The sequence below is a fragment of the Lipotes vexillifer genome, unplaced genomic scaffold (assembly GCF_000442215.2).
Source record: "Lipotes vexillifer unplaced genomic scaffold, Lipotes_vexillifer_v1.1 scaffold1011, whole genome shotgun sequence".
Classification (NCBI taxonomy): Eukaryota; Metazoa; Chordata; class Mammalia; order Artiodactyla; family Lipotidae; genus Lipotes; species Lipotes vexillifer.
Genome location: NW_006787698.1, coordinates 1,293,387 through 1,320,921, shown reverse-complemented (window position 1 = coordinate 1,320,921; position 27,535 = coordinate 1,293,387). Strand labels below are relative to the sequence as shown.

Genomic DNA, 27,535 nt, shown 5'->3' with positions numbered 1-27,535 from the left:
GCGGGGGGGGGCGGAGCGGGTGGGGTCAGGGGTCACAGGTGCGCTCCGTCCCCTTGGGGTCATCTCACGATTGTGCGCACCGGCTAGCCAGGCCGAGGGGACCTCGTCTGCTCCTGCCGGTCCTGCCCCCGCCCCGAATCGCCCCTCAGGACCCCCCAGGAGGGGAGTCCCTTCTAACCCACCTCCTGTCAGTCGTCATCTGCAGGGCGCCTCCCCGGAGGTTGCACAGGCAGCACTCCTACAGGGACCAGACAACAGCTAGGTGAGGGGTGTGCAGGGCGGCGCCGCCCGCCTGCTGCTCTGGGACCTGCTCCGTCCCCCGCTCACGGTCCTTACATTTCAAACTAGCGGCCACAGGAAGCGATGGGCCGAGAGAGTGCGTCGGGCTCCACCCGAGACCCAGGGAGGTGAGGCCGCCAGCCCAAGGTCACCCTGCGGGATCGGGCGAGCCCGGGGCCCAGGACCGGCTCCCCCACGGGCCGCGCCGGCTTTCAGAGCACCACCCCAGCTGCAGGGGCGAGTTACCGCAGTCCAGGCGTGGGCCGCACACCGGGAACACGTCCAGCCCTCGTTGACCAGCTCTGGGCGGATGCCGTAGCAACCTGGAAGACAGCGGCCAGCGCATCTTGTCATCGCGGCTGCCCGCGGCGCCCCCCGCGCCGGGCGGAGTGAAGGGCGGCTGCGGCATTGAGGGTAATTGTGCTCACCAACCGCTCTACCTCAATCCGGGCCACTGCACACAGAGCCGGAGAAAGTCTGGAAACTGACGCGGGGAAGGAGAGCTGGCCCCCAAGCGGGAGCCCTGCCGGGTCTGGAGGCTCAGCCTGGCCCTCGCCCCCCTACCCCAGTCTGGGAGGCTCGCCCAGGCTCTTCTGAGCTGAGAGAGAGGAAGGTGGCCGAGCGGTGGTGTGAGATGCAAGGTGGGCCTCGGGGAGTCCGGAGTTCAGAGCAGCAGAGCTGGGCCCAGAGTCCACCGTTTCCAAAAGCGCAGTCGGAGGCTCTGGGTTACCAAGGTGGTGGCTTTGGGATGTGGTCCGGCTTTACAGTCGCGGAGGGAGCATGGGGGAGGGGGCATGGAGAAGGGGCGGAGGACCATGCCCCAGAGCGAGGGCAGAAGGCACAGCCTGCCCCAGGACCCTGCCTCACCCGGGGTCACTGCCCAGCAGCCCTGCGGGGACCCTGAGCCAGCCGGGGCTCGCTACCCACCAAACGGGCTCTGTGGGCTAGAGGGGCCATTGGCCAGTTCTGAGAGGTCACTGGGGGAAGGACAGGGAGAAAGCAAGGCAGCAGGAAGGGGGCACCCTGAGGGACAGCAAGGTACCCAAGAGCACACACCTGGCCCCCTGCTCCATCCCCTGGGGCCCTCAGCCAAGGTCAGGCCTGGGGGTGTCCCCCTCTGTCTGGTGCCAGGGCTCAAGGAAGATGCCTGCGCTGAGGACTCTGCCTCCCAAGGGCAATGAGGGAGGCTCCTCTCCCCCAGTGTGGCTGGACCTCAGGCCCCTCGAGAGCGGCAGGGTGGTGAGCTCGGCTGCTGCCCAAACCCCGACCCCGGGGGGCCCGTCTGCCCAGGAGCACGTCTCACAGCCGGGCCCGGCCAGGCAGAGCAGACGGGCTCCCAGCCAAGAGACAGAGTGAGCTCCAGGCAGGCCTCTGCAGGGCGGGCGCTGGACAGAGATGTACACACGCAAAATTAAGCGGCTCCAGGAAGCTTTCTCCCTGTCCTGGGAGCTTAATCTCACATTCGCTGCCCCCTCCCACCCAAGAAGGAGACAGACATCCATCTTCCTGTCTCAGGCTATGGTTGGGCCTTCAGTGCTTGGGGGAGGGTAGTCACCGACGGCAGAGATAAATCCGACCCCTGAACCACTCTAGAACCTCAGCTCTACCATCAGTTCCAACTCCGGCCCCGAAGTGTGGAGTTTAAAAGCGTCACAGCCCCTGACAGGTACCTGATCTCCTGCTGCCTCCCAGGCCCTGGGCAGGGAGGGCCGGCCTCGGTGGAACCTCCCAGAAGGAGGCTGACCAGGCAGTCCTGCCTTGGCCAGGGGGAAGGGCAGGACACCTGCCCCCAAAGGTCAAGACCCCCACCCCATGACGCCAGGTCCCGCTATAGGCCCGAAGCAGCAGCCAGAGGAAGGGGCTTCCCTGTCCCGCAGACGCGAGGGTGGCTGTCTCGGGAGGGTGAAGCGGGGCTGTGTGGTGGGCCCCTCGGCTCTCCCCCCACCCCAGCACTCACTGGCATGGACCCGCAGGCAGCACTTAGCACAGGAGATCAGCAGGCTGGTCCCGTCGTCGCCAATGTAGGAATTGGCGGGGAGCGGCTCTGTGTTCTCCCCACTGGAGGTGAAGCACATCTCGGGGATCAGCGGCCGCGTCTTCTGACCGCTTTTGGAAGGCGGTGTGGCCGAGGGGCCCTCCCCGAGGGAGGCCTGGGGAGTCTCCTTCTCGGTCTGTAGGGACTGCAGGAGGGGGGCCGCCATCAGTGGAGAGCCCAGCGTGGGGCGGGCAGGGACCCCTGACACCCTTGAGTCTATCCTCCGCCCCTCCGCCCCCAAGCAGCACACCCCAGGCTGCTCTTTGCCGCACTAGCACCCCTACCAGGACACCTGCAACTGCCCCACCATGGGTGTCCCTGACGTACCCTCCCAGCCCCCAACCCTGCTTCAGAAGCCCCCGAGAGATCCTCCCCAAAAGCAGACAGACTCTGTCCCATCCACCCAGAAGCCCTCCCACTTAGGGTTACTTGCAGACAGCACAGACACCGCCCTGCTGCCCTCATCCCTCTCGCCCTCATCCCACTGCCCCTGGCTCGCTCTGCTCCGGCCACGAGGGCCCCCCCTCACTGTTCCTCCCAAACGCCAGGCACGGTCCTGCCCCGGGGCCTTTGCATGTGCCGTTCCCACTGCCCGGGGCGCTCAGATCTCTGCTCACATAACCAGCGGCCCCCGGGCCTTCCTTGCTCTGTCTGTCCTCGTGGTCCTGACCATCACCTGATGCCATGTTATCTGTGTATCTATGTGGGGCGTTCTCCCCACCTGTGACTCACACGCGCCCCATGACGGCTGTACCCCAGTCCCCCCAAATCCAACCAGATGAAGAGACCGTGATGAAAACATCCTGCCCATGGCATCGGGATCCAGCAACCCTGGGCCTGTCACAGGGTGGTGGGGCTCCCAGACGAGACTCCCCAGCACCCAGTGATGGAAGGACTCTGACCGGCTCAGGGCATAAGGAAAGAGGCCACCAGAGACCACTGGCCTGATGCACTGTGTGTGTGCGGTGGTGGGGCCCTGGGGCGCCCCATCTGGCAACTTGGATTAGGGGACCAGCTGGTTTCCAAACAGGCAGAATGTCCAGCCACAGCCCTTCCCATGATACGGGACAAGCGAAGCCTGGTCCCCGACTCTGAGGGCTCCGGACTGTGGAAGCGGCAGCCCCTGCAAGGCCCGCTGATACCGAGGACGTGATTAAGCTGAGTCACAATGCTTCACTTAGCAACCGGGATTAAGGAGATTCGCCTCTTAAGCCAGTGTTCCCAGTGATGACTTCCAGCGGCGCTGAGGAGGGGCGTGCCTAGAGACGTCTTGTCTGTCTGGACGTTTCGTCTTGTTTCCACGACCAGATGTTGGCTCACTTAGGGACCACAGGTCCTGGCAGCTCTGAGTGGCAGAGCCCTCGAGATGGGTGTGCCACCCTCAGCACGGGGCACAGAGCTTGGCTAGCTCAGCTAATACGTGGAAGATGCCAGGCACTAGGCTGGAAGCCGGGGACCCCAAAACAAGTGAGACCCGGCCCTGTCCTCCGAGGGCTGATAAACAGAGGGCAGGAGCAAGAGCAGAGGCGGGTGGGGGAAGCTGGGGGGCATGCCAGAGTCAGCTTGGGATAGCAGGCCCAGGAAGGCTTCCTGGAAGAGGTGGCAGCTGGGTGGAATCAAAGAGTGAACAGAAATCCATCTGGCAAGGGAGAGGCCTGGGTGGGTGTGTGGGAGATGCTGGGGGACAGCACGGAGCGTGCTATGTGTGCGTGCGGGGGCAGATATCACAGGAGAGGATGGCTGTGGGGCATGTGCAGAGGCCGGGGACCGTGGTGAGCCTGGCGGGCTTTCCAGCTGGGCCGTGCGTGGCTGTGGTGAGGTGCTAACAGGAAGGGCAGGAGGCAGGCAGTGGTCAGGGCTGGGGGAGGGGGACACGGCAGGAAACAGGTTAAGGAGGAAACCGGGAGGACGTGGTGGTGGATGGTACAGGGCAGAGTGCGGGGAAAGACCACGATCACAACTTGGAAACTCAGGACAGAGCTGGCGGCCGCGTGGCGCCAGGCCATGCGTGGGTCATCGCCCAGCCCCAGCCCCCCACCGCCAGCCCCCGTTCACCACGCAGGCGCCTACCTGGACCCACCCCCGGGCCCCCTGCCTGCGCTGCCCCCTGGGCTGGGCTGAGGGCCTCTTAGAGGACAGCCATCTGAGATGCTTCCTTGCACTCTCATCCTCTTTGAGGCACATTGATAAATTACCTTCCAATGAAACGCAGACCCTGGGCTCTCTCCCCGCAGCCCTCACAGGGGCCTTCCGTCGGGCTCTCCACCGAGCCTACTGTGGCTCCAACAGCAAATGGGTTCTTGGTCCCCATCACCCTCCCTTCAGGGGGAAAGGATTCCCTTCAGGCAGAGTGAGCCCTGGCGCCATCGGGAGCAGGCGGATGCTGCCCGGCCTGGCGTGGCCCGGGGGCCCCTCGGCACCGGCTCACCTGGCTGTATGGGTAGAAGAGGGTGCAGATGGCACAGTAGGGCTCCGTCAGGGCGGCCGCCGCGTTGAACTTCCTCTCAGCCTGGAAGCTGGCCGCCTTGTTCTTCCACTGCAGGGACAGCAAAGACCTCAAGGCCTCGGGGTCACCCACGTCCTCGTCCCCAGAGAAAGGGAAGGCTTCTGGAGTAAAGTGGGAGGGGGGAGGAGCTTCAGCACCCAGGACCCCACCCCACCCAGTGTGCGCTCGAGGGGATGGGTCCCCACTTCTCGGCCCCTGAGCCCCTCCGCAGGGAGGTGCCCTGGCCCCCCTCAGCTCAGGGCTGATCCCATCTGGGGACAGGAGATGGGATGGTCAGGCCTTGGCAGGTCAGGCACAGACTCCCCTGGGAGTCGGGCGGGGGCACTGCTGCCCCAATGTCCTGTAAGATGGAGGCCACTGACAGATGTCCCTCCCATCACCTGTCACCGGGCTGGCCTCCGCCGGTCTCGACTCCCAGCTCACTGTCCCCAATCCCCCACATCCCACTCCTGCACTTCCTGAGGACACAGGGGTGCCATCTGCCCTGGCATCAGCGTCGGCAGTCCCCAGGAACCTGCCCAAGGAGCAGGGTCCTCATCCCTGGGGCCCCAACCTTCCCAGCAGCTGGGCCAGCATGGCTGGTACCACAGCCGTCCCAGCTGTAAGGCCAGAGGCTGCCTCAATGCACGGGGACCCTGGGGCCGCATCTGATCTCCAGAGAGGCCCCTCCTGATCCCAGAGCTCCAGCCCGAGACCCGCTTCTAGAACCCTCTGCGTCCTCGCCCTCAAATTAGGTTCAGAATCAAAGGAGCCACCCAGGCACTTTTCACACTCCACGTGCGTCTTAAACGGAAGGCTGAAGCGGAAGACGATAAATGGGCTTAGCAGGATTTCTGCACATAATCACTCCGACTCGCAGCCGAGTGTTAAATAGAAGCTTCTCCGTCTCTGCCCCTCCAGCTCCAGTGCCACCGCCTCTTATTCCAACTTCTCCCAGGCGCACGCCGGGTTCAGGCAGGAAGGGTCACTTCTGTTGGGACTGGCCGCTCCCCAGTCCGGCGCTGACTTTCCCTGAGGGCAGCTTGGCCTCAGGTCAGAGATCAGAGCCCGGAGCATCGTGAGTCACAGGTGTCTGCGGGGTGACGGCCAAGGGCGAGGTTTCCTCTGTTCTCGAAGCAGCTTCTCCCACTTCGGGGTCACGCAGCCCTGTCTCCGGTGCAGGGACCGCAGGGCCAGGACGTCTCTGCTGGAAATGGACTTGGAAATGGGCCAGTTCCAGGCCCCATGCTGCTCCATGGTCCTCTAACTGAATCCATTTCTCAAGTCTCTCCCTGGGGGATGCGGCCGGCACCTCTACCATCGTTCGTTGCTGCCCTCTGGAAACGCTCTGCGCCAGGCATCCAAACAGATCCCGAGGCTGTGAGAGGATGAGGTGTGGTCCTCGCTCACCTGGAGGGCCAGGAAGGGACACAAACGCACAAGGGCCACGGCAAATGTGCTGGGGGTCGTGGGCAGGAGCCTCTGCTGACGGCATCTTCTCAGTTCTCACAGGATAAGGAGGGGGCAGAGGTTATCACGGAGACTGTGAAAGCATCGCACCAGGAGCTCTGGGTGACAACTGGCCTCGGCGTTCCTGGCATTCCCAGCACCCACCGTGTGCCTGGCACCAGGCCGCACGCTTTACAGGCCTCAGCCCCGTGCACCTCCCTGGCAGGACCCCTTGAGGGGGGCCAGAAGACCCCATTTTACGGATGGGAAAACCGAGTCACAGAAAGGCAAATGGCATCACGGTCCCCGGCTCTGGGCAGTGGGCTGGGGTGTGAGCCCAGGTGGCTGCACCTGCCCCTCAGAGGCCCCACTCGACATCTGAGGCCCTGGGCCCAGTAGAGCAAGCGCCCCGGGGGAAATGGAGCAAACAAGGGCAGGCCAGAGGCCTGGGGGCAGCCGGGCCTGACCTCGGGAGCTGTGGGCTGGGCAGGGGGCGCCTCGGCCCCACAGCATTTGGGGAGGGTCTGAGGCTGTGCCGGGGCTGGGTCTGCAGGCCCAACCTCGGCTGGGGGTGGCGGGAGTGAGCAAGCCAGGCAGGTGGCAGAGGAAGACAGGGCAGGGGCGCAGCAGAGCCAGGGGCACCCTTGCTCACCCTCGTCACTTGAGGCCTCCTGCTTGACCACAGACAGCGGGGACCGGGTGGGTGGCCTGCCCAGAGGGTGGCGCCGGCTCTTCTTGATCTCCATCTTCAACTTGGAAAAGGTCGACGGAGCCTAAAATGGCACAGGAGGCCTCTGTGGGAGCAGCTCTGGGGCCGGAAGTAGAGGCGGTGGAGCCCAGCTCAGAGGGACCCCAGTGTCCTCAGTCGGGGGCAAAAGACCCAAGGAAGGGGGCAGCCAACACCCACAGTGGTTTCTTTTTTCTTTGAATATTCATTTGTTTACTTGGCTGTGCCGGGTCCTCGTTGTGGCACGTGGGACCTAGCTCCCTGGCCAGGGATCAAGCCCGGGCCCCCTGCCTTGGGAGCGCAGTTTTAACCCGCGGACCGCCAGGGAAGCCCCCCGGCGGTGGTTTCTAAACCGCGTACGTGCCGCCGGCCTCCGGCACAGGGCCCACAGGGGCCGCCTGGACGAGCGGGGCCGTGGCCAGCACGCGGCAGCGGAACCCCCGGCCCCAGGGGCCCACCGCCCCTACCTGCGCCTCGCCGGCCCCGCTCTCGTCCTCGGGCCCCGTCAGCTCCATGGGGGCCGCCTGCTCCTTCCAGCTGGGGCCCTGCTGGGCGAAGTGCTCAGAGGCCTGCTGGCAGGACGCGCGGCCCGTGTCGCCTGCCGCCGGGCCAGGCCGCGGCACCACGAACAGCATGGGGATGATGGGTCGCGGCTTCACCTCTGGCTCCTCGCTGGGTGCTTCGGGGGGCACCACGCTGAGAGGCGGTGGCGCGGGGCTCTCCTCGGCGGCCTCGGGGCCGGTGGCCGGTGCCGGGAGCTCTAGCAGGGGCGCCCCCGCGGTGGGGAGCTGGGCGGGCGGCGGCGGCGGCGGCGCGAGCGGGTGGGGCAGGGGCGCGGGGCCGGAGCCCTTCTTCTTCCGGTCGCTCTTGGCCTTGGCCGGCCGCAGCTTGGCCCTCCCGTCCTCTGTGGGGACGGAAGAGAGATGAGCCAGAGGCGGGGGCCGGGGCACCCCAGGCGCCAGTGGCCAGCACCCGCTTCGAGCCCCCCAGCCCGAGCGGGAGCCGGCTGCACTGGTTGAGGGCCCCTCTGGCCCAGAGAGGCCTTCCCCCAAGGAACGCGGGCTTCGGGCAGTTGTCACTGCTGCCAGGTCCCCCTGCCAGGCGGCCGAGCCCTGGAGCAGCAGCACCCTGGCCTCAAGAGTCCTGCCACACGCTCAGAGCACCTTCTGGAATGAGCACGGGGCGCCGAGGCGAGCTGTCCGAAAGCAGCTGGGAAGAGACCGGCTCTGAACATCCTTTCTGCGGGGACGGGGGAGGAGGTGGGATGCATTTTCTTTTCATGTGTCTGAGTTTCCTTTATTTCTACAGTAAACGCACACGGTTTGTGGAACTTTTAAAAAGCAAAACCTTAAACAACAAACCATAAACAGGTGGTTCTACCTGTGTGAAAGAGAAGTGCCAGAGGGGCCCGCAGGGCCCGGGCGACGCGAGGTCCGGCGCTGCGGGGCTTCCTGACAGGTGACGGGGTGGGGAGGGAGGTGGGGAGGGAGTGTCTTCAGCAGCACCTTAATTCAGGACCACAGTGGGCGTGCAGCTTGTCAAATAAACGGAGATGGGCGGTGTGGTTGGAGGGGTCATGGCCCCCAAAGACGCCCACACTGTAGCCCCGGGACCTGTGCATGCGGACCCTGACATGGCAGCAGGGATTCTACAGCTGAGGTTGAGCTGAGGATCCCGAGGCGGACCCCACGTACTAAGAGGGATCCTTGAAAGCAGGGGATCCAGCTGGGGCCAGGGGAGCCGTGACTACGGAAGAAGCCAGAGAGATGCGGCGCTGCTGGCTCTGAGGATGGAGGATGGGGCCGAGAGCCAGGGATGCGGCACCTCTAGAAGCTGGAACAGGCAGGGAATGATTTTCCCCTGGAGCCTCCAGAGGAGCCAGCCCTGCCCGTGCCTGGATTTTAGTGCAGTGGGACCCATGTCGGACTCCTGACCCCTAGAAACGTCGGAGAATAAGCCTGTTGCTTTCAGCCACTGGGTCTCTGTGGTCACATCACACAGCCACTGGGGATGCATGTGGGCGGGGGGCTCCACGAGGCCTGCTGTGCTCAGGGCGAGGTGTGCACAGCCTCAGGGATGCCCGCCCACAAGGACCAGCGGCTCAAGAGCACAGCCTTTGGGCCTTCCCTGCCCACCTGGAGAATGGGCACACGAGCTCAGGCCCTCACTGCCTGTCCCGGGTCCCCACAGGCTCAGGACGTCACATGAGGTGTGACAGCAGCTGATACCCGGGGGCGTACTGGTCATCCTACTGATGGTACCCGTGAACCGCTGGTTCCAATGCACCACAGTCTGGGTCTCTGAGGGCCGGGAAAGTAAGGACAACTCGCAGAAAAGCAGTGGTCCTTCTCCAGGCTAAACCTGTTACCACGTGACACGTGACAGGGTCTGCTGGTCCCCGTGGCATCCACACTTACCTCTTGCTATAAAAACCTGTCCGTGTTTCACCCCCGTCCCTCAGCCAAAGATAACGACACAGGTGGGATGATGCTCCCAAGGGCAAGGCCATCACTTAGTCCTTGACCGGCCCTGACCCAGGAAGGGGTCAAGCAAGGGCCCGCCCTCCCTCCCTTCCTCCAGGCAGATCCCCGGCCCTGAGCGCTAGGAGGGAGCCGACCCCCACCCGCGGCCCCCACTGGGCGAGCTGCAGAGGCTTGAGCCAGCCTGGTCTTCGTGGAGGTGCCCCTCTGGTCGCTGCAGCCTGCAGGGTCCTGAGCAGGCAGCCGAGCTTTTCAAGAGAGGCTCAGAGGAGGGAGCGCTTGCCAGCGCCCCCCCATGCCCTCTGGCCCTGAGCCTTCCAAGGGCAAGGGTGCAGTCAGGACCCCTCCTGTGCCTCTGCCCACCTGGAGGAGCCCAGCACGCTCCCCAGGACCCCCCAGCTGCCAGCACCCCAGGAGCAGTTATCCGGCCGAGGAAAGGAAACGGGCGTTCCACAGACAAAGCTGCTTCTTCTCTACAGATGCTGGACTTGGATGGTCCTGGCCACTAAAGGTCACCTCCCTGTCCCAGGAGACGGGGGGCAGGGAGAGGTGTGGGGGAAACACTGCTCATAAGGTTTGGTGACAGCAGCCCAGCCCCAGGAGGTGACCAAGGGCCCAGGAGATCAGGCTCTTTCCTGCCCCTTCTACTGATTTATAGAAATGGCGCTGAGGCAGCCCAGAGCCCCGTCCTGACACGGCAGCAGGAACTTCCGGAGAAACGGCTTTGTTCTCTAAGGAAATCCACTATGCCCTCCTCCCTGACAGCGCGGCCACCCGAATGGAAGTCCAACGACGGCCTCCTGGGCCTCAGGACAGCAGAGCCTGCGAGCTGCCCCGGCTCCAGATGCTGCTGGGGAAGGAAACGTCCCTGGCTCCTTCCTCACGGCCACTAGGCCCTGGGAAGCTGACGGGGGTGCACCCAGAGGACCCTGTTAGGGGACAAGCCCAAGGGCACTAGGGACGCTGGGGGACCCAGGCCCTGTCTGTCCTCACGCCGTGGGGACCACCGCAGGCCTAGGGCAGGCAGGCCGCACTTGGAAAGCCCCTTGGTTGGCCCGCCTGAAGGAGCCTCGAAATGGAGCTGGAACGGTGGCTCAGACCCGAGCCGGGTCCCTCCCTAGCACACAGGGCCTCTCACCACCCCCGGTGTGCAAGGGGGCACAGAATGGCAGGGACCCCCTCTGCCCCAGCAGGGTTGCTGAGGCCCATCTGGCACTTGTTTTTTTTGGGGGGGGGGCACAGCCAAGAATCCTCCCACTGCCGATGGATGTTACAGCCGCGCCAGCTTCCGGGGCCCCCATGCCTCCTCTCCCACCAAAGTTCTCCCAGGGGAGAGCAGGGGGCGCAGGGCTGCTGCCTGGCTTAGGGACCCTGCCCTGCCTGGCCCAGCCAACCCGCATCCGTCCTGAGCGAAGCCCAGGCCAGTGGACTGTGGCGTTGAGTGTCAGTGCCCCGCCCAGCCTGCTGCTCACCGCTGGGTGCAGCCGCCCCGCCCCGGGGTCTTGTCCTAAAGCCGTCAAAAAAGGCGCGTGAGGGAGGTGGAAGTGACCCAGGGCGGCTGCACACCCATCCCCGGCCCTGCTCTGCCCTGCGGGGGACCACGTACTCTGGGACCAGCCCTCCTGGGGCCCTGCCGCTGCCCCTGCCACCCCCAGCTCCAGAGCTGCCAGAAGGGACAGTGGCCGTGCTTGGCCAGAGCTGGCCAGGGCCAGGCAGGAGGAAGGAGCCCCTGAGGTCCCAGCAAGCCAGGTGGACACGGGCTGCCTTCCCGCCGGGAGCAGGGCTTGCTGTGCTGGAGGGTGCTGGTCCCATCCTGGGCCAGGCCACAGGGCAGCTGCTCTTGCAGACCCCTGGCAGCGGGAGCTGGCGGGACCTGGCAGCCAGGAAGGGAAGCAGCCCCCCTCCCCAGGCCAAGGGACCCGCAGCCAGCCGGGCCCCCTCCTGCCCCTGTAGAGTCCAGGCACCTCCATCCTGCCCGCCTCTCCGCCTACTCCAGTCAGGGAGCTTCCTACGTGAGCGGCGGCGGCAAGCACACGCCCTTCCCGACGCAAACCTAAAACAAAATGTCCTGTCCTCACGCCCGAACGCCCCTCACACTCACAGCTCTGAGGAGCATGAAGCTGGCGTTCAAGGGAGTCTAGAAACCACTTTAACATCTTCCACTCGTTCCCCAGGCGTGTTTGCTGTCACCCCCGACTGTGAGCACTTATTTATTTGATGCATTCAGAGCGATCTTCCTCCAAGGGCTCAAGGGACAGCCCCCGACTGGGGCGCGTGGCTCCCCAGCTGTGGCAGCCTCCTTCTGTCCCCTGAAGGGACCCCTTCCCCTCTAGAGGGGTTGATGTTCCGGGAGATGTCCCAACATCCCAACTCCTCCTTCTTGGGAACCAGGCTCTGGAGTGGAACAGGGACGGGGTGTCTGGAAAAGGGAAGCAGCCAGCCGTGAGCAGAGACGCCTCCCTGGGAACGTCCCCGCTCTGCCTGGGGGTCCACAGCCACGTGACACTGAGCCCACCACAGAGCACAGAGCCTGCAGCCCTTTTGGAGAAGCCCTGGGGGTCCTGGGCTGAGGCCCTGGAAGGGGGACAGAGTGGCTGCAGATGCCAGGAAGGAGGGCACACCTCCTGCAGGGTTTGGTCTACAGCAGCATGTTTTACTCTCAGTGGACACAGAGACCACCCCCCACCCCGCCCCGTTTAGGTAACAACCTGCTTAGAAAAGGGAAAACCGGAGAGGAACCGGGCCTTCGCCGTGCGTGAGCCTGAGGCCAGCTCTTGGGATCCCGAGACACCGAGGCACAGTGTCCCTGTGACGGGGCCAGGTCCAAGCAGGAGGTGACGGGGCATGGGGGGTGCGGCTGTCTCTATAAACAGTCGATGGGTTTGGGCGAAAGTTCATTTTAACTCAACTCAATTAATGAAAAGAGAGCCATTATTCCTTTGCTAAGCAGTTGGGTAAACAGTGCGTCTACTCTTGCTGGCTGCCCTGCATCCAGCCTCAGGCCGGCGGCCCCTTGCGCCTGCTCGAGAGGGAGGAGAGATGCCCATGGTCGCAAGGCATCCTTCCCACCCTTCCCAGGAGGGGTCCCACTAAAACCCTTGTCTCTTGGGACTGTCTGAACTGGTCGGGCCCAGGAGCCCCCGCCCTGGCTGGCCCCCGACGGGCTGACTCCACTCCTGGGAAAAGCCGCTTCGGGCTGAAGCCAAGACCCTTGGGATGAGCGTCCTCCCACAGGCCCCGAGCGGGGTGTGCGTCCTCTCCTTTTACCCTCCAACATCCCCACTGGCCTGCCGAGGCGGCGTCCAGGGCCCGGGTCCCCAAATTTCAACCTGGACTCTTTATTTCCACCTGCTTTTTCTCCCACTTACCCCGCCCCCGTGAGAGCACCGATGCCCCCTGGCAACTTTGCAAGGTGCCACCTGGGGCGGCCCGGGTGCAGAGCCCAGCCTGCTCCTGCCCCGCCCCACGCAGCCCACCCTGGGGCAGGGTGGTCACCACCCCAGTCCTTGCCAGTCACACCAGGGACACCCGCCGAGTCTACCAACCTCTTGGGCCAGAACCCCAACCTAGCCATGTCAACAACCACTGTCCTAACCTCCCTACAGCTCAGCTCCATGGACTCTGGAGTCAGATGCAAACGCCTCACCTGTTGATGGGACTCGGGGCCCTGGATCCCGGAGCTCACGGCAGAGGGTCCATCATTCATTCACCCACCGCAGCCCATGCTCCGACTCGCCCCACAGAACTGGGGCCCGGAGCACTCACGGCACAGGCACAGAGCCGGAAGGACCACGTGCCCCTCCCAGCTGCAGACCACCCGCTCCGAGGGAGCCCCTCTTGGTTTTGGCACGTTTACTCTGTTACAGGCTAAACTGTGTCCCCCAGATTCCTAGGTGGAAGTCCTAACCCCAGGGCCTCAGAATGCAGCCACATTTGGAAACAGTCATTGCTAATGTCATGAGTTAATAAGATGAGGCCATTAGGGTGGGCCCTCATCCAATGTGACCGGTGTCCTTCTGAAAGGCAAAATGCAGACAGACTGGCACACAGGGAGAGGCCGTGTGAGCGTGAAGGTGGCCGTCTACGAGCCAAGGAGAGAAGCCTGGAACAGACCCTCCCTCGCGGTCTCAGAAGGAACCAGCCTTGCCCACACCCTGACCTCGGACTTCCGGCCTCCAGACCGAGAGACAATGAACCTCGGTTCCTGAAGCCCTGTGTCGGGTACTTTGTCGCACGGCAGCCCCAGCAGATTCGGATGCTTCCCTAAACAGTCCAGTGTCTGCCTGGCGTGTTTTCTGAACTTTAAGTCAACGGGACATGGGGTGTGGGTGCCCGTGTGACATTCGGGGCTGCATGTGAGGGCCGCCCCGGGGAAGAGCAGTGGCCTTCACTGCAGCCCAGGACAGTGTCCTTGCTCCTGCCTGCAAGCCGCTGGCCGGTCACGTAGCCCTGACCTCTCCTGACCCCTCTTCCTCGGGCCTTGCTCCCTCCGGCTGCATCGAAATCAACATCCCCCAAGGCCGCTGGCCAGCACCTTTGCAGGGAGCCCCCCTAACACATGCAGCCCCGTTTATGTTAGAGCTCCTCCTTGTCTTTCAAAAACGTCTCTTAATTTTCTCCATGAAGGTCTTTTATTTTCTGTTACATCTGCTCCAGCTTGCATCACCCTCTGGATGTTCTCATGATAGGTTAGGATTTTCTTCAAAACCACGTGTTCTGTGAACACCCATATGTGACAAGTGTGGGGCGGCTCTGTGTGTCCAGCCTGTTTCTGGCAACTCCGCTAGCTCCCTGCGTCACCAGGCCTCAGCCTCGGGGTCCACTTCCACGGGGTGATTGTGCCTGCGCACAGACTGTGCCGACGCACACCCCCTCCCCGCCCCCCGCCGCCTGTGTCTTGCCTCCCCGGACTGTCCAGACCCTCCCGTGTGGAGCGGGCTGTTTCATGATGCCCACCAGGCAAGTGGCATGCCAGGCTGTCTGGGACAGGCCAGCACGCAATTTACCCAGGAAACTTTCCAGTCTTCCCTGCCTCCAGCTCCTGGGGGCCCCCCGCAGGGACACTCCCCCTTCCGGCACATGGGAACGTCGGTGCCTGGTGGACAGTCACCTCAAATGCCACATCATCTGTGACAACCAGCCACGAGCACCCCGGGGAGGGCCTGACCCCAAGCCAGGCAGAGCTGTGCTGGCTCACCTGCTCCAAGACACAGTCCTGAAGAGGAACCCTCCAGCGACCTATGGCCTGTGATGGGGGCCGGAGGCACTGCTGCCTGGCAGTCTGCCACCAGCCCCCCAGCCCCACCCGGCCCCTCCTTTACACCTGGGGGGCAGCTGCTAGGTGCAAACGTGTGAGCAGCTGAAGCTGCAAATTAGGAAAATGAAACCAGCCGTGGAAAAGAAAAAGGAGCACCATGAAACATGGGAGTGGGGAACGTTCAAACGCTCACGGAGTGATGTTCCGCGACTAAAGGGCCCCAGGCAGTGTAAAGGGTACGGTTCTGAGACACACCCACCATGGTGCCCAGATACATTTTTTTTGTTCAACGCCAGCCTACAGGTGGGGCATCCCCACCGCAGGCACGTCCAGCATCTGGCTGCAAACAGCAGGCCATCCCCTTTCCCAACCGAGCAGAGAACACCTCTGTTACGGACTCAGTGTCTGTGTCCCCCCAAGTTCATGCTGAACCCCGCCCCTCAGTGGGCTGGTTGGGAGGTGACTAGGTCATGAGGGTGGGGCCCTGGCTAAGGATCAGTGACCTTAGAGGCCAGAGGGCTCACTGGCTCTCTCTTCCCCTTGAGGACATAGTGACAGAGGGTCACATACAAACCGGGAGGTGGGCCCTCGCCAGCACCAGGCCACACCAGCACCCTGATCTCCCAGCCTCCAGCACCGAGGAATAAAGCCCGTTGTTTCAAGCTGCCCACCTGTGGATTCCGTTTCAGCAGCTGGATGGACTTCAATTTCTGCGAGAAGAGGGACTTCTCACAGCACTCCCAGAACGCAAATTTTTAGAAAACGCCCTCCCTGCCCACAAGACACATGGATGGGATTCTGAAGGCGTGGGGCCCGGCCAGCACAGGCACCGAGCAGGACTGACCTTCGGAGCCCTCGGCCTCCCGGCCCTGCAGCAGCGGCTGGGATTCTTCCTCCTCCTCCTCGGGGTCGGCCTCTGGTGTGGCCTCCTCCTTCATGCCGCCACCAGCCTCGTCCAGGAGGGCCGTCCCAGCTGCCCCCTCGCCAGGAGACTTGGGGTCGTCCGGCTTGGGCTTCTTGGGCTGGCTCCGCTTCCGGTGAGACCTGGAGAGGGAGGCTCATCAGATGGGAGGCGAAACAACGGAGGGGAGAAGCCCTGGGCTGCGCGCCCTGTCCAGCAGACAGAGCCCCCCAGGAGGCCCGGGGAAGCGGGGGCCCTGGGTGGGGTTGGCTCCTGGGGGCAGGGGCGGTGGAGGGAGGGAGGCCTGGGGGAGGGGAGGGGATGGCAAGGGGGGTGTCAAGCGCGTGCCGATGGCAGCTGGAGATGGGATGGCGGGACGGACGGGTTCCAGGAGCCTCTGTGCGGTGCGGTGGGGTGGGAGACACGGGGAGCGTGGGCTCAGATGGAAACGGAAGCTCGTGGAAAATGCCTGCGCGACAGACGCAAGGTGCACTTACGGCAGCCCCGGCCTCCTGGTCTGCTCTTTCTTCCTCTCTAGACTGGGTTTCCTCTCCTCCTCAGCCTTTTTCCAGTGTCTGTTTTCTTTCAGACTAATTTGTCTAGAACGTAAACGTCAGGGGGTTTTTCTCTAGGACTCGTGTTAACTCCCTAGACGCTTCGCCGCAGGGCCTCGCGGGGCCCCGGGCTCCCCCTGCATCCTCTCCACCTGCAGGAGCTCCGAGCCCAGAGCCCGCGGCGGCCCCTTCTCTAAGCTGCGCCCCGGCCCCCCTCACCTCCTGCCCACGCCGGCCTCAGGGGCTGCGACAGTCCCCGGACGGGATGGAGGGCGGTCCTCGGGCCCCAAGTGAGAATCCCAGCTGAGGGTGAGCTGTGGCTTCTTAGTGAAAATGAGGGGGAACTGGGATTAAAAAGGAAGAAAGGAAAGCGACAAAGGGAGGGGGGCTGCAGGTTAGTGGCCAGGGCACCCCTGCCGGGTCCTGGTGGAAAGTCCTTGCTGGTTCCTGGAAACTTTCCAGGGAGGGGGCAGTGCAGCTTTGAGACCTCGGGAGGTGTGTGACTGACCCGGGAGCTGATGCAGGGGCCAGGGCGGTGGAGAGGCTCAGCCTTGGGCAGGGGACACCAGGACAGCCACAGGCTCCGGGTCTCAGAGCCAAGAGGTTGTTTTGGAGAGAGCTGTTGGCGCTGGCCACGGCTTCCCTCCCCCAGGGAGCTCTCCATGTGGCCCCAGTGGGGTCAGACACCAAGACCTTATAGGAGACCCTACAGGGTCCCTGACAGCCACACCTCCAAGGACCAAGCGCTCACCAAGGGGAAGCAGGGCTGTCTGACTGGGGACGGGTGGGCAGGGAGGCCTCAAGGGCTCCAGATGCCAGGACCTGCATCTCCTCCCAGGGGCGTCTGCAGCAGGACACTGGGGGCTCATGGCTTCCTTGCTGCCTCCCTGCCCGACGCTGCTGGCTCCTGGGGTGCCTCCTTCTAACTGTCCCCTGACGCTAACCGCTAACCACTGCCGGTCCCTTGCTGCTCAGCTGCCTAACTTGAGGGCCCCTGGCTCTGTGCCCTGAGCCCAGGCAATGCCTGGCACACGACAAGCCCTACTTGATGTCTGCAGCATGAACCACCCTGATGACCAAAGGTGGAAAGCAGGGAGCATTCCGGGGAGGGCGCGTCATGGGCAGAGGCATGGCATCACACACAGCATGGCGTGCAAGGGCGCACTGCGAGGGGGAGGGGTGCAGGAGGACAGGCGGGCGGGGACAGGGCGGGGGAGTCGGCAACAGATGGGGGCGGGAGGGCGCACGAAAGACTCAGGCCTCCCCTGGTACACTCTCCACACCGAGCGAGTTTGGGAAACGCCGGGTGCAGCCCCGACACGGACACAGGCGGGAAGCTCCGGGCTTTTCCCCAGCTGTCATCGGGAGGCTTCTCTCGGGGTCTGGGAATGCTGCAGGGCCGGGTGCCCACAAGCGAACCCCCATGCTGGCCCCAGCACCCAGCAGAGGGGCACCCTCCTACCGCCAACTCACCTGGCCTCGGTTTCCTGCAGCTGCCCCGCTCCTCACCCCCTCTCCGGCCCTCCCCCACCCCCACCAACCCGGAACTGGCCCGGAGGCCGCTTCTGCCCCTGCCCGCCTCAGGGTCCCCAGAGAGCCCAGGCCTTCCTCGGCCCCCAACACACCAGTGGGCTCAGAGCCCTGCCCCCAGCACCAAACCTCCAGCAGCCACCGGGCCGCACTGACGCAGGGACCCCACCCCCACCCCACGAACGGGTGGAACTAGGTGCAGAGACGTAGGCGAAGGGACAGGCCCTACTGCAGAGGGGAAAGCGAGGTGAACGTCGGCATGCAAAGGAGGATCTGTTCTGTGAGAACATAAGCTGGGAGATAACACCGGGGGAATCTGGGGTTGACTTGCTGACAGCTGTGGGGAGCTGTGCGCACACCCTAATCGCAGTCTGGCCGTAACAGCATCCTCTGGGCCCACTCCCCAGATGTGATGCCTTCCCCTCTTTTAGCCATTTCTTCTTGTACTGACTTCCATGTGTCTCCTCACGCTGCTGCTGTTTTTTGGTTCTGGCTTCTCTGCTGAGTTGCCAGCACAGACACTTAGGCTGTAGCCATCCTGCCCACCTCAACCCCTCCTGGCTTCTCTCCCATTTTGGTTGTGGTGAGATTCTATATTACATTTTTCTGATCCTGTAAATATAGTTCATCCGTGAGCAACAGAGCTGCTCGCACTGCATTCTTTGCTCGCTCCTTCTGGAGTCAGTAACTGGCCCCCTCTCTTAGACGCTTAGCTTTCCTGGTTTTCTCCAAGATCTTGGTGTGGCCTCCCAAGCAGGGGTCACATGCTCCTCAATGACACCCTGAGGCCCTCCTCTTATCTCGAGACTGCCCTGGACTCTCCTGAGTTGGATCTGGTTTCCTTGATCCCATGTCTTCCTTGGCTGATGCCCTTGTTTATCTGGAGCACATCCTCCAGCAGCTTTCGCAGAAAGGAGGGGGAACCTGGGACTTTGCTTGTCTAAAAAGATCTTTATTCCCTTCCCATATGAAGTTGGTAATTTGGCTGGGTATTTCTGGGCTGAAATGATTGCTCTCCTGACCTTTAAGACCCTTGTCCTTTGTCTATTAGCTTGTAGCATCATGATCGCCAAGTCCAGTGCTGTTTGGGCCCTATTGACCTGTTTGTTCCAGAGGCTTTGCAATCTTCTGTTTAACCTGAGTTTTGAAAAGTCTGCATTCTAGATTTCCGCAAGCTGGCTCCCAACCCACCTCTTACATTTCTTTGCTCTCTTTAAAATCTTTTTTTTTTTTTTAGTTTCATTGGGTCTTCATTGCTGTGCATGGGCTCCCTCTAGTTGCAGCGAGTGGGGGCCACTCCTCGCCACAGTGTGCGGGCCTCTCACCGCGGCGGCCCCCCCTCGTTGTGGAGCACAGGCTCCAGGTGTGTGGACCTCAGCACTTGTGGCTTGCAGGCTCCAGGGCACAGGCTCAGTAGTTGTGGTGCACAACGAGGCACAGCCTCAACAGTTGTGGCTCAGCTGTTCCATGGCATGTGGGATCCTTCCGGACCAGGGAACGAACCCGTGCCCCCTGCGATGGCAGGCAGACTCCCAACCACTGCGCCACCAGGGAAGTCCTTTGCTCCCTTTTAAATATCCAAGAGCCATCTCTTTCCTAAAAGCCTTTTTGTTTATACAGCAAGTTCTTCCATAAATGCCAAGTCACCTGCCCTCTCGCAGAAGTTAGTTTTCTTCTGCTCACCGCGTGGCCTCTCCTGTGGAGTCCCGCTTTTCTTTTTTTTGTTTGAGACTCTTTCACACTGAGTTTCCTCAGGGGTTTAGGGACCCCTGGCTGTGACGTACAAGGGACTAAGATGTTCGCTGGTAGCTGTGTGTGAGCAGGGCTCCTAGAAGGGGAGCGGGCAGGTGGGAGCCCTGTCACTTCATGGGGGACCCCCGATATCACATGTGTGGCTTTGTTCCGTTGGGCCACTCTGGCCCAGCCCTGCGGTTGGGGATATGTGAGGCTGGCAGGTCCGATCTCCCCAGGAGTAGGGCCAGCGCACGCCTTCTGCTGGGGGATGGGGTGGAGGAGGAGGCCCTGAGCTCAGCGATGGCTCCAGCACAGCGCGGTCCCCGCCCCAGCAGGTGCCCGTGCCTGAGTCCCAGGCCTTGTGGCGTGAACCAGCCCGCTCCCCGTCTGCAGGTCCACGGACTCGAGTTTTCTCTGTGCTGCAAAGTCAGGTGTCACTTGCCCCTCTTTTCCTTCCTTCAGAGTCTGCCGATGCTGCTCATCCCCTCTCCTCTTCCCTGTCCCTCCTTTACAGTCGTTTTCATGGCGTTTCAGAGGAGGGTGGACATAAACGTGCACTTTACTTGTCAGGCTTAACGGGATGTCACTTGGCGAAGATGATAAGAATCAAGTATTGGTACTGAGTCCAAATCCCTACACTGATATTTCCAAGATGGGAGCAGGTGTCCTTGGACCTCAGGTGGCAGGAGAGGCAGAGTGAGGGGGCTCACTGAGAGGCCCAGGGCACACAGCCCCTTGGGTATCCCAAGGTGGGGCTGTTGCCCAGAACTTCTGACTCCCCGGGGTGGGGGGGAGATCTGGGGCTTCCTGGCCAGGAGTCGCAGCCCCTTCCTCCAGCGTTCCCTGACCCACGGCGAGTAGGTGTGGCCTTCAGTGGGTTTTCTGGTGAAGTCACAGGGACAACAAGCTCCTGGGGCCGCAGGGGCTGGCAGGGCCCATAGTCATGGCCCCTTCTGAGCGGACAGGAGCTGCGCCGGGGGAAAGGGCTCAGGAGCGCGGCAGGGTCAGGGTGGCTGGAAGGAGTGGGTCGGAGGTGCAGTCGTGTACAGCCTGGCCAGGGCATCAGGCACAGGGGGAGAGGGGAGACCAGACTGGCTCCTGGTGGGTCTGGGGGCAGCAGAGGGGGCAGGGATGTGCTCCCTGGCTCCTTGTTTCCATGGTGACCGAGGATGGGAGGTGGAGAGGTGGTGGGCGGGAGCTGCTGGGCTGGGTGAGCAGGGCTAGCGGGCTCTAGCCTCCTGCGTGGGCAGCTGGAGGTCCCGCCAGGGGGAGCAGCAGAAGCTGGGGAGGGACGGGGGCCCGTGGGTCTGGAAAGGAGCACACTTCCCCTCCCCCACTTCCCTCCAAGCCCGGCTGCTCAGATGCTCTGCACAGGGTGCGTGTGAGTGTCCAGCAGAGCGCACACCTGCTGGAACACGTGGGCAATGCGGAGCATTCCTTGAAGCTCTCCTTGAAAATAATCAGGAGCCGAGAAGAAAACGCAGCCTGCATATGGAGAAAGGCTGCTCAGGCAGGCGGGCAGGAGCGGGGGAGGGGAGCAAGGCGAAGGCGCCAGCTGGGCAGGGGTCCCACCTGGCGGCGATGGCGAGGGGGCCACGCAGCACAGACGAGAAGGTCACAGGTTACGGGCCCTGTTTGGCACGGGGCGGGGCCAGTTCACCTGACAAGATCTAGGCGTGGAAGGAAAATCCACGGGAGGGCGTCCTTTTCTCCCAAAGGAGCCAACACCTACCTGCCTCTGCTCTGAGGTGACATCTGGGGCGGGGTGCAGGGAGGGGGCCATCAGGAAGGCTGGGCCCTCGAGGGGCGGGGGCCTGGCTGAGCCCATCTGAGTGAGGACCAAGGAACGGATGCAGCATCCCAGAGGAGAAGGCAAGGCGGCACAGGGATGGGGGCGCGGGAGGGTGCCCACAGCAGGCAGACGAGGAGCCCACCCCAATGCCAAGCCCTTGGGGAGGGACACTGGGAGATGTCTGGGGACATCTGTGGTCATCTCACTGGGGGGCTGCTCCTGGCATCAAGTGGGCGGGGGTGGGGCAGCTGCTCAACCCCCCACAATGCCTGGACAGCCGCCCACAGAGGATGTCAGCAGTGCCCACAGAGGATGTCAGCAGTGCTGAGGGGAGACCCTGGTCTAGGGACAGAGCCAGATTTGCCCCCATCCCCTATCCGGCCGGAGTCAAGGATGCTAGGGTGGGTGCTGCCCCTCCCCCCAAACCAACTCTCCAACAGGGGAGGCTCAGGGGAGCTGGCAGCCCTGGAGACAAGGCACAGCTGGGCGAGGACAGGTTGGCCACGTGGCCAGGAGAGAAAGTCACAAGGGACTCCTGAGGGCCACTGCCACTGGGGCTGGGGCGGGGGCAGCGGCTTCCAGCTTGGCATTGGGCCTCCAAACGTGAGTCCCCAATCAGCCTCTTAAGAGAAAGCCCCCACAACCAATGACTTTTTAAAAAGGTGGGGGAATCAGCCTTATTTTACATACTAAAGGCTTTAAAGAAAATTGCATCCTTGGGAACACGACTTAATTTGTTATTCAGTCCCAGGTCTGCACACAGGGAGGGGAGGTGGGAGAGAGGGACAATCCAGAAAGGAGGTGTGCTGTGCAACATGATGAGGCGACAGGGAGGGGGTATGGGGCTCTTTGTGTACAGAAGGTTCCGGCCAAGGCCCGGCTGCCGGGTCCCTGTCCTCTGGGCAGACTCGTCTGACAGCCTCTAATCCCATTCCATCCTGGAATGAGGCCCCAGTCCTTGGCTGTCACTCTGTTGACCAATTAGTCTGAGCCATCACCAGTCAACCATTATGCAAATGCAGGATCACTCCGCTCCCTCCCTCGGGAAAGACCGGGAAAGAGCGGGAGCTGCAGCAGATCAGCCTCACCGAGAAGGTGCTTTTCGTGAGGAACACACAGGAGAGCAGAAAGTCAAAAGGAGAGACAACAAAAGAAATCAGAAAAGAGAGACACCTTCAAGCGGGCTGTCAGGAGCAGATGGGAAAGCACCCTGGAGCTGAGAGAACATTCTCAGAGAGGGGCCTCAGGTGGGGAAAACACGCGGATGAGGGTGCGCAGAAAGGAGGACAGGCCCAGCGGGGAGAAGGTTCTGGGCTGGGAGTGACCGCTTGGCCAGGATGATTTCTCCCAGTTTCTGCAGAGCGCTGGGGTGCCACCAAGGATGCACTGCCCAAGGAACACACTGGCCAAGGCCCCACCCCTCAGGGACCAGGTCCTGGGGGAGGCACCGTCCTTGACCAATGGGGACAAGACCCGCCAGCAGTGACCAAGGGCTACAGACAGAAACCTCATCTGAGGCCCAGATCCGACTGCGGCCTGTTTGTGCCGCCCACAAGCTAAGCATGATGTTTACGTTTTTAAATGGTTCAAAAGTTAAAAGAGGGCTTCCCTGGTGGCGCAGTGGTTGAGAGTCCACCTGCCGATGCAGGGGACACGGGTTCGTGCCCTGGTCTGGGAAGATCCCACATGCCGCGGAGCGGCTGGGCCCGTGAGCCATGGCCACTGAGCCTGCGCGTCCGGCGCCTGTGCTCCACAATGGGAGAGCCACAACAGTGAGAGGCCTGCATACCGCCAAAAAAAAAAAAAAAAAAAAAAAGTTAAAAGAATAATAACATTTTGTGGCACATAAAAATGATATGAAATTCCCACTCCAGTGTCCATAGATAAAGTTTTATTGAGACTCGCCACGCTCATTGTTTACGGAATGTCTTACTGTCCAGGGCAACCACCATGGAGCCAAGTGGTCAAGGGAGAGCCTCCTGAGCCCTTGAAGCCCTAATACCAACACGAGGATGCTCTGGGCCGCCCCGCCCACCCCAGCCATACCCCAGGCCCAGCTAGGACCTGCCGACCGTTCCTTGGGCACCAAGAAGGAATCTGTTTGAACCCTGTCCACAGACAGCTCAGGACCTGAGAGCCTGGACGTTTCCCAGAGAAAGAGCATGATGGAGTCGGACGCTTCCGAGGCCGCACGGCACTGCCCCTCACTCCCCAGCTCCACCACCCACATCCCTGTGGCCTCGGCGCAGATGCCAAGAGGGGGCGGCCACTCTGCCCGCTCCTTCCCCGCCAGACACCAGGCAGCGGCCGGGCAGGGACCACGCTGGGTGGAAGGTGGGCCGGGAGGGGGGCCTCTGAGATGGAATGGGGTGGCAGAGGGCATCCGGGGGACAGGTCTCTGTAGTCACCTCCGTGTCCACGGATTCAAGCAACACGTTATCCGAGGCACCAGAACAAGCATCTACAGATGCAAAGGGGCAGGGGCGCGGCTCTCATGGAGGGAGCTCGGGGCCTGTGCCCCACGGCTCCTGCCATAGCTCAGAGTCAAGAAGGACCACGCGGCCCCGACGCAGAAATGGGGCTCTCGCACCGGGGATGGCGCGATAGTGAGCCGGAAGCCTGAGAGGGACAGTGTGTGGGGTCCTGAGAGGGCAAAAAGGGCCCACCTCCCAGGAGTTGGTAGACAAGGAGTGGGTGGGAGCCTGAGTCCCCTGACAACACAGGCAGCGACGGCGGTGAGTCCCCAACAGCCCGCGGAGGAAGTTAGACCCGAGAAACACTCTGCCTCTGCAGGAGGGAGAAGTGGAGGAGGGAGGGGAGGGGAGAGAGGTGGGTGGACAGCCTGCAGCCCCGCCAGCGGGGAGCCGCGGGCCGGGCTCGCTGGGTGGCTCACCTGCGCAGGAGCTTGGCCTTGAGTGAGGCCCGGGAGGCGCTCCAGGTGCTCAGCTCGGGGCTGCTCAGGGCCGTGGGCCGTGTGTGGTCCAACACCGTGAGGTCCTTGCCCTGCTTCCACAGCTCGTAGCGCTCCGGCTGCAGGATGCGCACAAAGACGTCCATGGAGATCTTGACCATGTCCTTCCGGCATGTGCACTGCGTGTGGGCAGGAGAGAAACCACTGAGCCCGCGGGCCAGTCACCCCACACCACGCAGGGCGCCTTGAGCCTACCCCATCCTCCCTAGAAATTCTCTCACGAGACAGGGAAGGGGGTCTTCTCACCCCGATGCGGGGGAAGGTGAGGCTGCTGCATCCCCGCAGTGGGAGCCTCTGGCATTCCCCACGGAGTCGCAGCCCCCCACTCGACCGTGGTCCACCACGGTGCCCCCAGCTGCTCAGGAGCGGAGGCCACATGCTCTGAGCTTCGGCCGCCTCCAGTCAGTTCAAACCAAAATCTCCCTCCTGTCAGACACGCGTACCCCCGACCAGGTAAAATGCACGTGGAATGCCTTATAACAGCGGTAATTCCAAGGGTTAGTTAGGAAGAGGGAAAAAGCTGTCGGCCCCCAAGCAGCAAACAAGGAAACAAATGTGATCTGAGGAAGGTGCTCCCCCACCCCCGTGTCCCTGCCTTGGGCTTCGGGAGAGGAGGCTGGGGACCCGGGAGACCCAGCACCTGGCCCCAGGGCAGCCGGAACTCGCCTCAAGCCAACGCTGGCCTGGCTAGTAGAGTCCCTTGTGCCTGGGAGCTTCAAGAGTGGGACAAACAAGCATAACGAGGACGGGCTGAAATGGGTCCTTCCTCCCCCTCCTCTGCTGTCTAGACCCTGAAGACGTCTCCACATGCAAACCCCGCGTTCCGGGAGCCTGTCCCTCTATGCCACAGGGTCACGGTGGCCCCCAGGACTGGGTCCCGTGCAGGAGGCGCTGCAGCCGTCCCAAAGGAGTTGGGAGTCAGAGAAGCCAGGCAAGGATTGCAGAAGCCAGGCTCAGGACGGCGAGCCCTCGGTCAAGGGGAGGAAATCAGACAGCCCTGGTGTCCTAGTTACCTGCGAGCTAAGGCCAAGAGCGAGAGGAAAGGGGAGACTGAGGGGACCACTGGTCTAGGGCAGGGCTGGCGAGCTGCCCACAAAGGACCAAGCAGTATAGATGCTTCCAGCTGTGCAGGTCACCGATCTCTGTTAACAATCTCTCAGCTCTGTCGTCACTTGGGAGCAGCAAGACCGACTCATAAACAAATGGGTGTAGACGAGTGCAGATAAAACTTTATGTACAAAAAGGGCAGAGGGCCGGATGCGGCACAGGCTGAGGTTTGCCAGCTCTTGGTCTAGACTCTAGAGGACAAAGGATCACCTGGCAGTGGGCAGCCACCTTCTGGGAGATGAGCTTCCCCAGGGATGGCTCCACGAGGGACCTGGGGGTGGGCCTGACCCTGGGGAGCCGAGCTCGCCTCCCTCTGAAGGGGCACTGTCCTTGCCTCCTTAGGGGGACGAACCTGTCCTGAGCATCGCGACAGGAGGCCGAGGGGCAGTTGCCCCTCAGGGACACCCGCACTGCAGCCCCTGCAGCTCTGACTCTAAACACCCCCGTCAGATAAACAGGCTTATCCCTTTTTAAGCTGTTCCCCAAACCACAGCTTAAAAAGTGTCTCTGGATTTTTTTTCCAGGCGCTGTGTGTGTGTGTGTGTGTGTGTGTGTGTGTGTGTGTGCGCGCGCGCGCACGTGTATGTATTTAGAATTGCGTGTGCGTTCATTTTTCATCCCATGCAATTTCAAAGGACATTATGAACGTGTCTCCGTTTTAAATGCACATCTCGCCTCTGTTTACAACCACCCGTCACTGCCACTTTCTCAAAGGAAATGAAGGAAGCGGAAGGAAAAGACTTAATCGAATGCAGTGATTATGTATCTTGCCCCAGAGCCCCTCCCGACTTCCCTCAATTGGCTCAGAAACAGCAAGATATTTATGACCCGGAGCCTGAGGCTGCTGGGGGCGGGTCCCGTGTCTCCTGCAGCCCCGGTGCCCCCATCCTGCCCACTCCCAGGCCGCATCCGCATCCGGGAGCTCCGCTTGGAGACAGCAGTAGCCTGACCACACCAAGTGGGAGGGAATATTTATGACCCAGTGACTCCCCGTAAACTCAATTCAGTTAATGAGAAACCGCGCAGCAGAGAAAGGCTGGCGGTGTAATTTGGCTGTGGAGTGGCGAGAGCACAGATGGCTCCCGGGTTCCAGATTCCTGGCTGGCCACGGCCTCCCTGGCGTCAACACCAACAGCAGCTTAAGGGAGTTGTATCAAGCGGCCTTGCAATCGCTTTTCCTTAAATAATTAAAAAAAGCACCTGTGCGCGCCGTGGAGTGGATGGAGGGGACCCGGAGCACGTTGCCTGTGTCCCGGAGCCCGGCCCGCGCCCGGGCTGGGAGCAGGGCTGGGAACACTCACCCTCACGTCTCCGTGGGGTTCTGGCTGCGGTGGGGTTTGTTGCTGGTGGGGACCGAGGTGTGGGGGGCATGGGCACCAGGGAGGAAATGGTGGGAAGAAGGCAAGGCCCCTTTGGTCGTGGGGGACAGGAGGGCCAGCCCCCGGTGCATGACACAGCAACAGTCACCTCCGTGGGCTAAGCAGCTGAGCACCACAGACCCCATCGCCTTGCTTCAGCTCACAGTTTGGCAAAAGAATTTGCTAAGACCAGCAAAAAGATCCGGCTACTTAAAAGCAACTTCCAGGGGCTGAGCATGCCAGACCCCCGCCAGGGACCCTACACCACTGTCTTCTGATTTGTGGCCCCTGCCCAGCAGAACTGCCCCCGCCGCTGTTTCAATTCGGGCCTGCAAGTAAGCACAGGGGCTCTGAGCTGCAAGGCCGTCCTGGGAATGGGGCTCAGGGAGGGCGGGAGGCTGGAGGCTTGGGGCACAACCCTCAGGGCAGCGCCCAGGGAGGGACTGTGTCCTCCCCTCCAGCCCGGCGGGCTCCCAGACCTTCCTGAGGACCTGCTGGAGTCACTGCGGCTGAGTGTCTGCTGCTTGCTCTCCAGCTCCTGAGCTCAGCAGCCCCATTAGCCAGGGACCAGCCGGAGTGTGCTCTCCCCGGGACCCAGCCTGGCCATTAGTTCTGATGGGGAAACCAGGCTCAAAGGGGAGGGAGGAGGCCTGAGGGGCCCCTGCAGCCTGAGTGCACCCCGGGGCCCTCTGTACCTTCAAGACTCAGCCAGCAGAATCGCGTGGGGCAGGGCTCCCGCTCCACGAGCAACTAGGTAATGAGGACGCTGAGCATCCTGTTCAGATCAGCCAAGGCGGGGTGGCTGGTGATCCCATTAGTGCCGAGGGGCCATCTGGGGACAGAAGGAGTAAAGGAAGAGGCGGGGGACTGGGGGTG

General features: G+C 62.5%; 1 protein-coding gene across 1 annotated transcript in view; it reads right to left on the bottom strand.

Moving 5' to 3' along the window:
- The window catches only part of KDM4B (lysine demethylase 4B), a 94,391-nt gene that overhangs the window by 7,372 nt on the left and 59,484 nt on the right, over positions 1-27,535 (bottom strand). Inside the window, exons 8-15 of the mRNA XM_007460540.1 lie at positions 24,117-24,313; positions 15,557-15,756; positions 7,434-7,879; positions 6,901-7,021; positions 4,743-4,921; positions 2,237-2,459; positions 526-602; positions 183-238 (exon numbers count right to left, since the gene is read on the bottom strand). Coding sequence (XP_007460602.1) covers positions 183-238; positions 526-602; positions 2,237-2,459; positions 4,743-4,921; positions 6,901-7,021; positions 7,434-7,879; positions 15,557-15,756; positions 24,117-24,313 — 1,499 coding nt within the window. The remainder of the gene's footprint in view (positions 1-182; positions 239-525; positions 603-2,236; positions 2,460-4,742; positions 4,922-6,900; positions 7,022-7,433; positions 7,880-15,556; positions 15,757-24,116; positions 24,314-27,535) is intronic.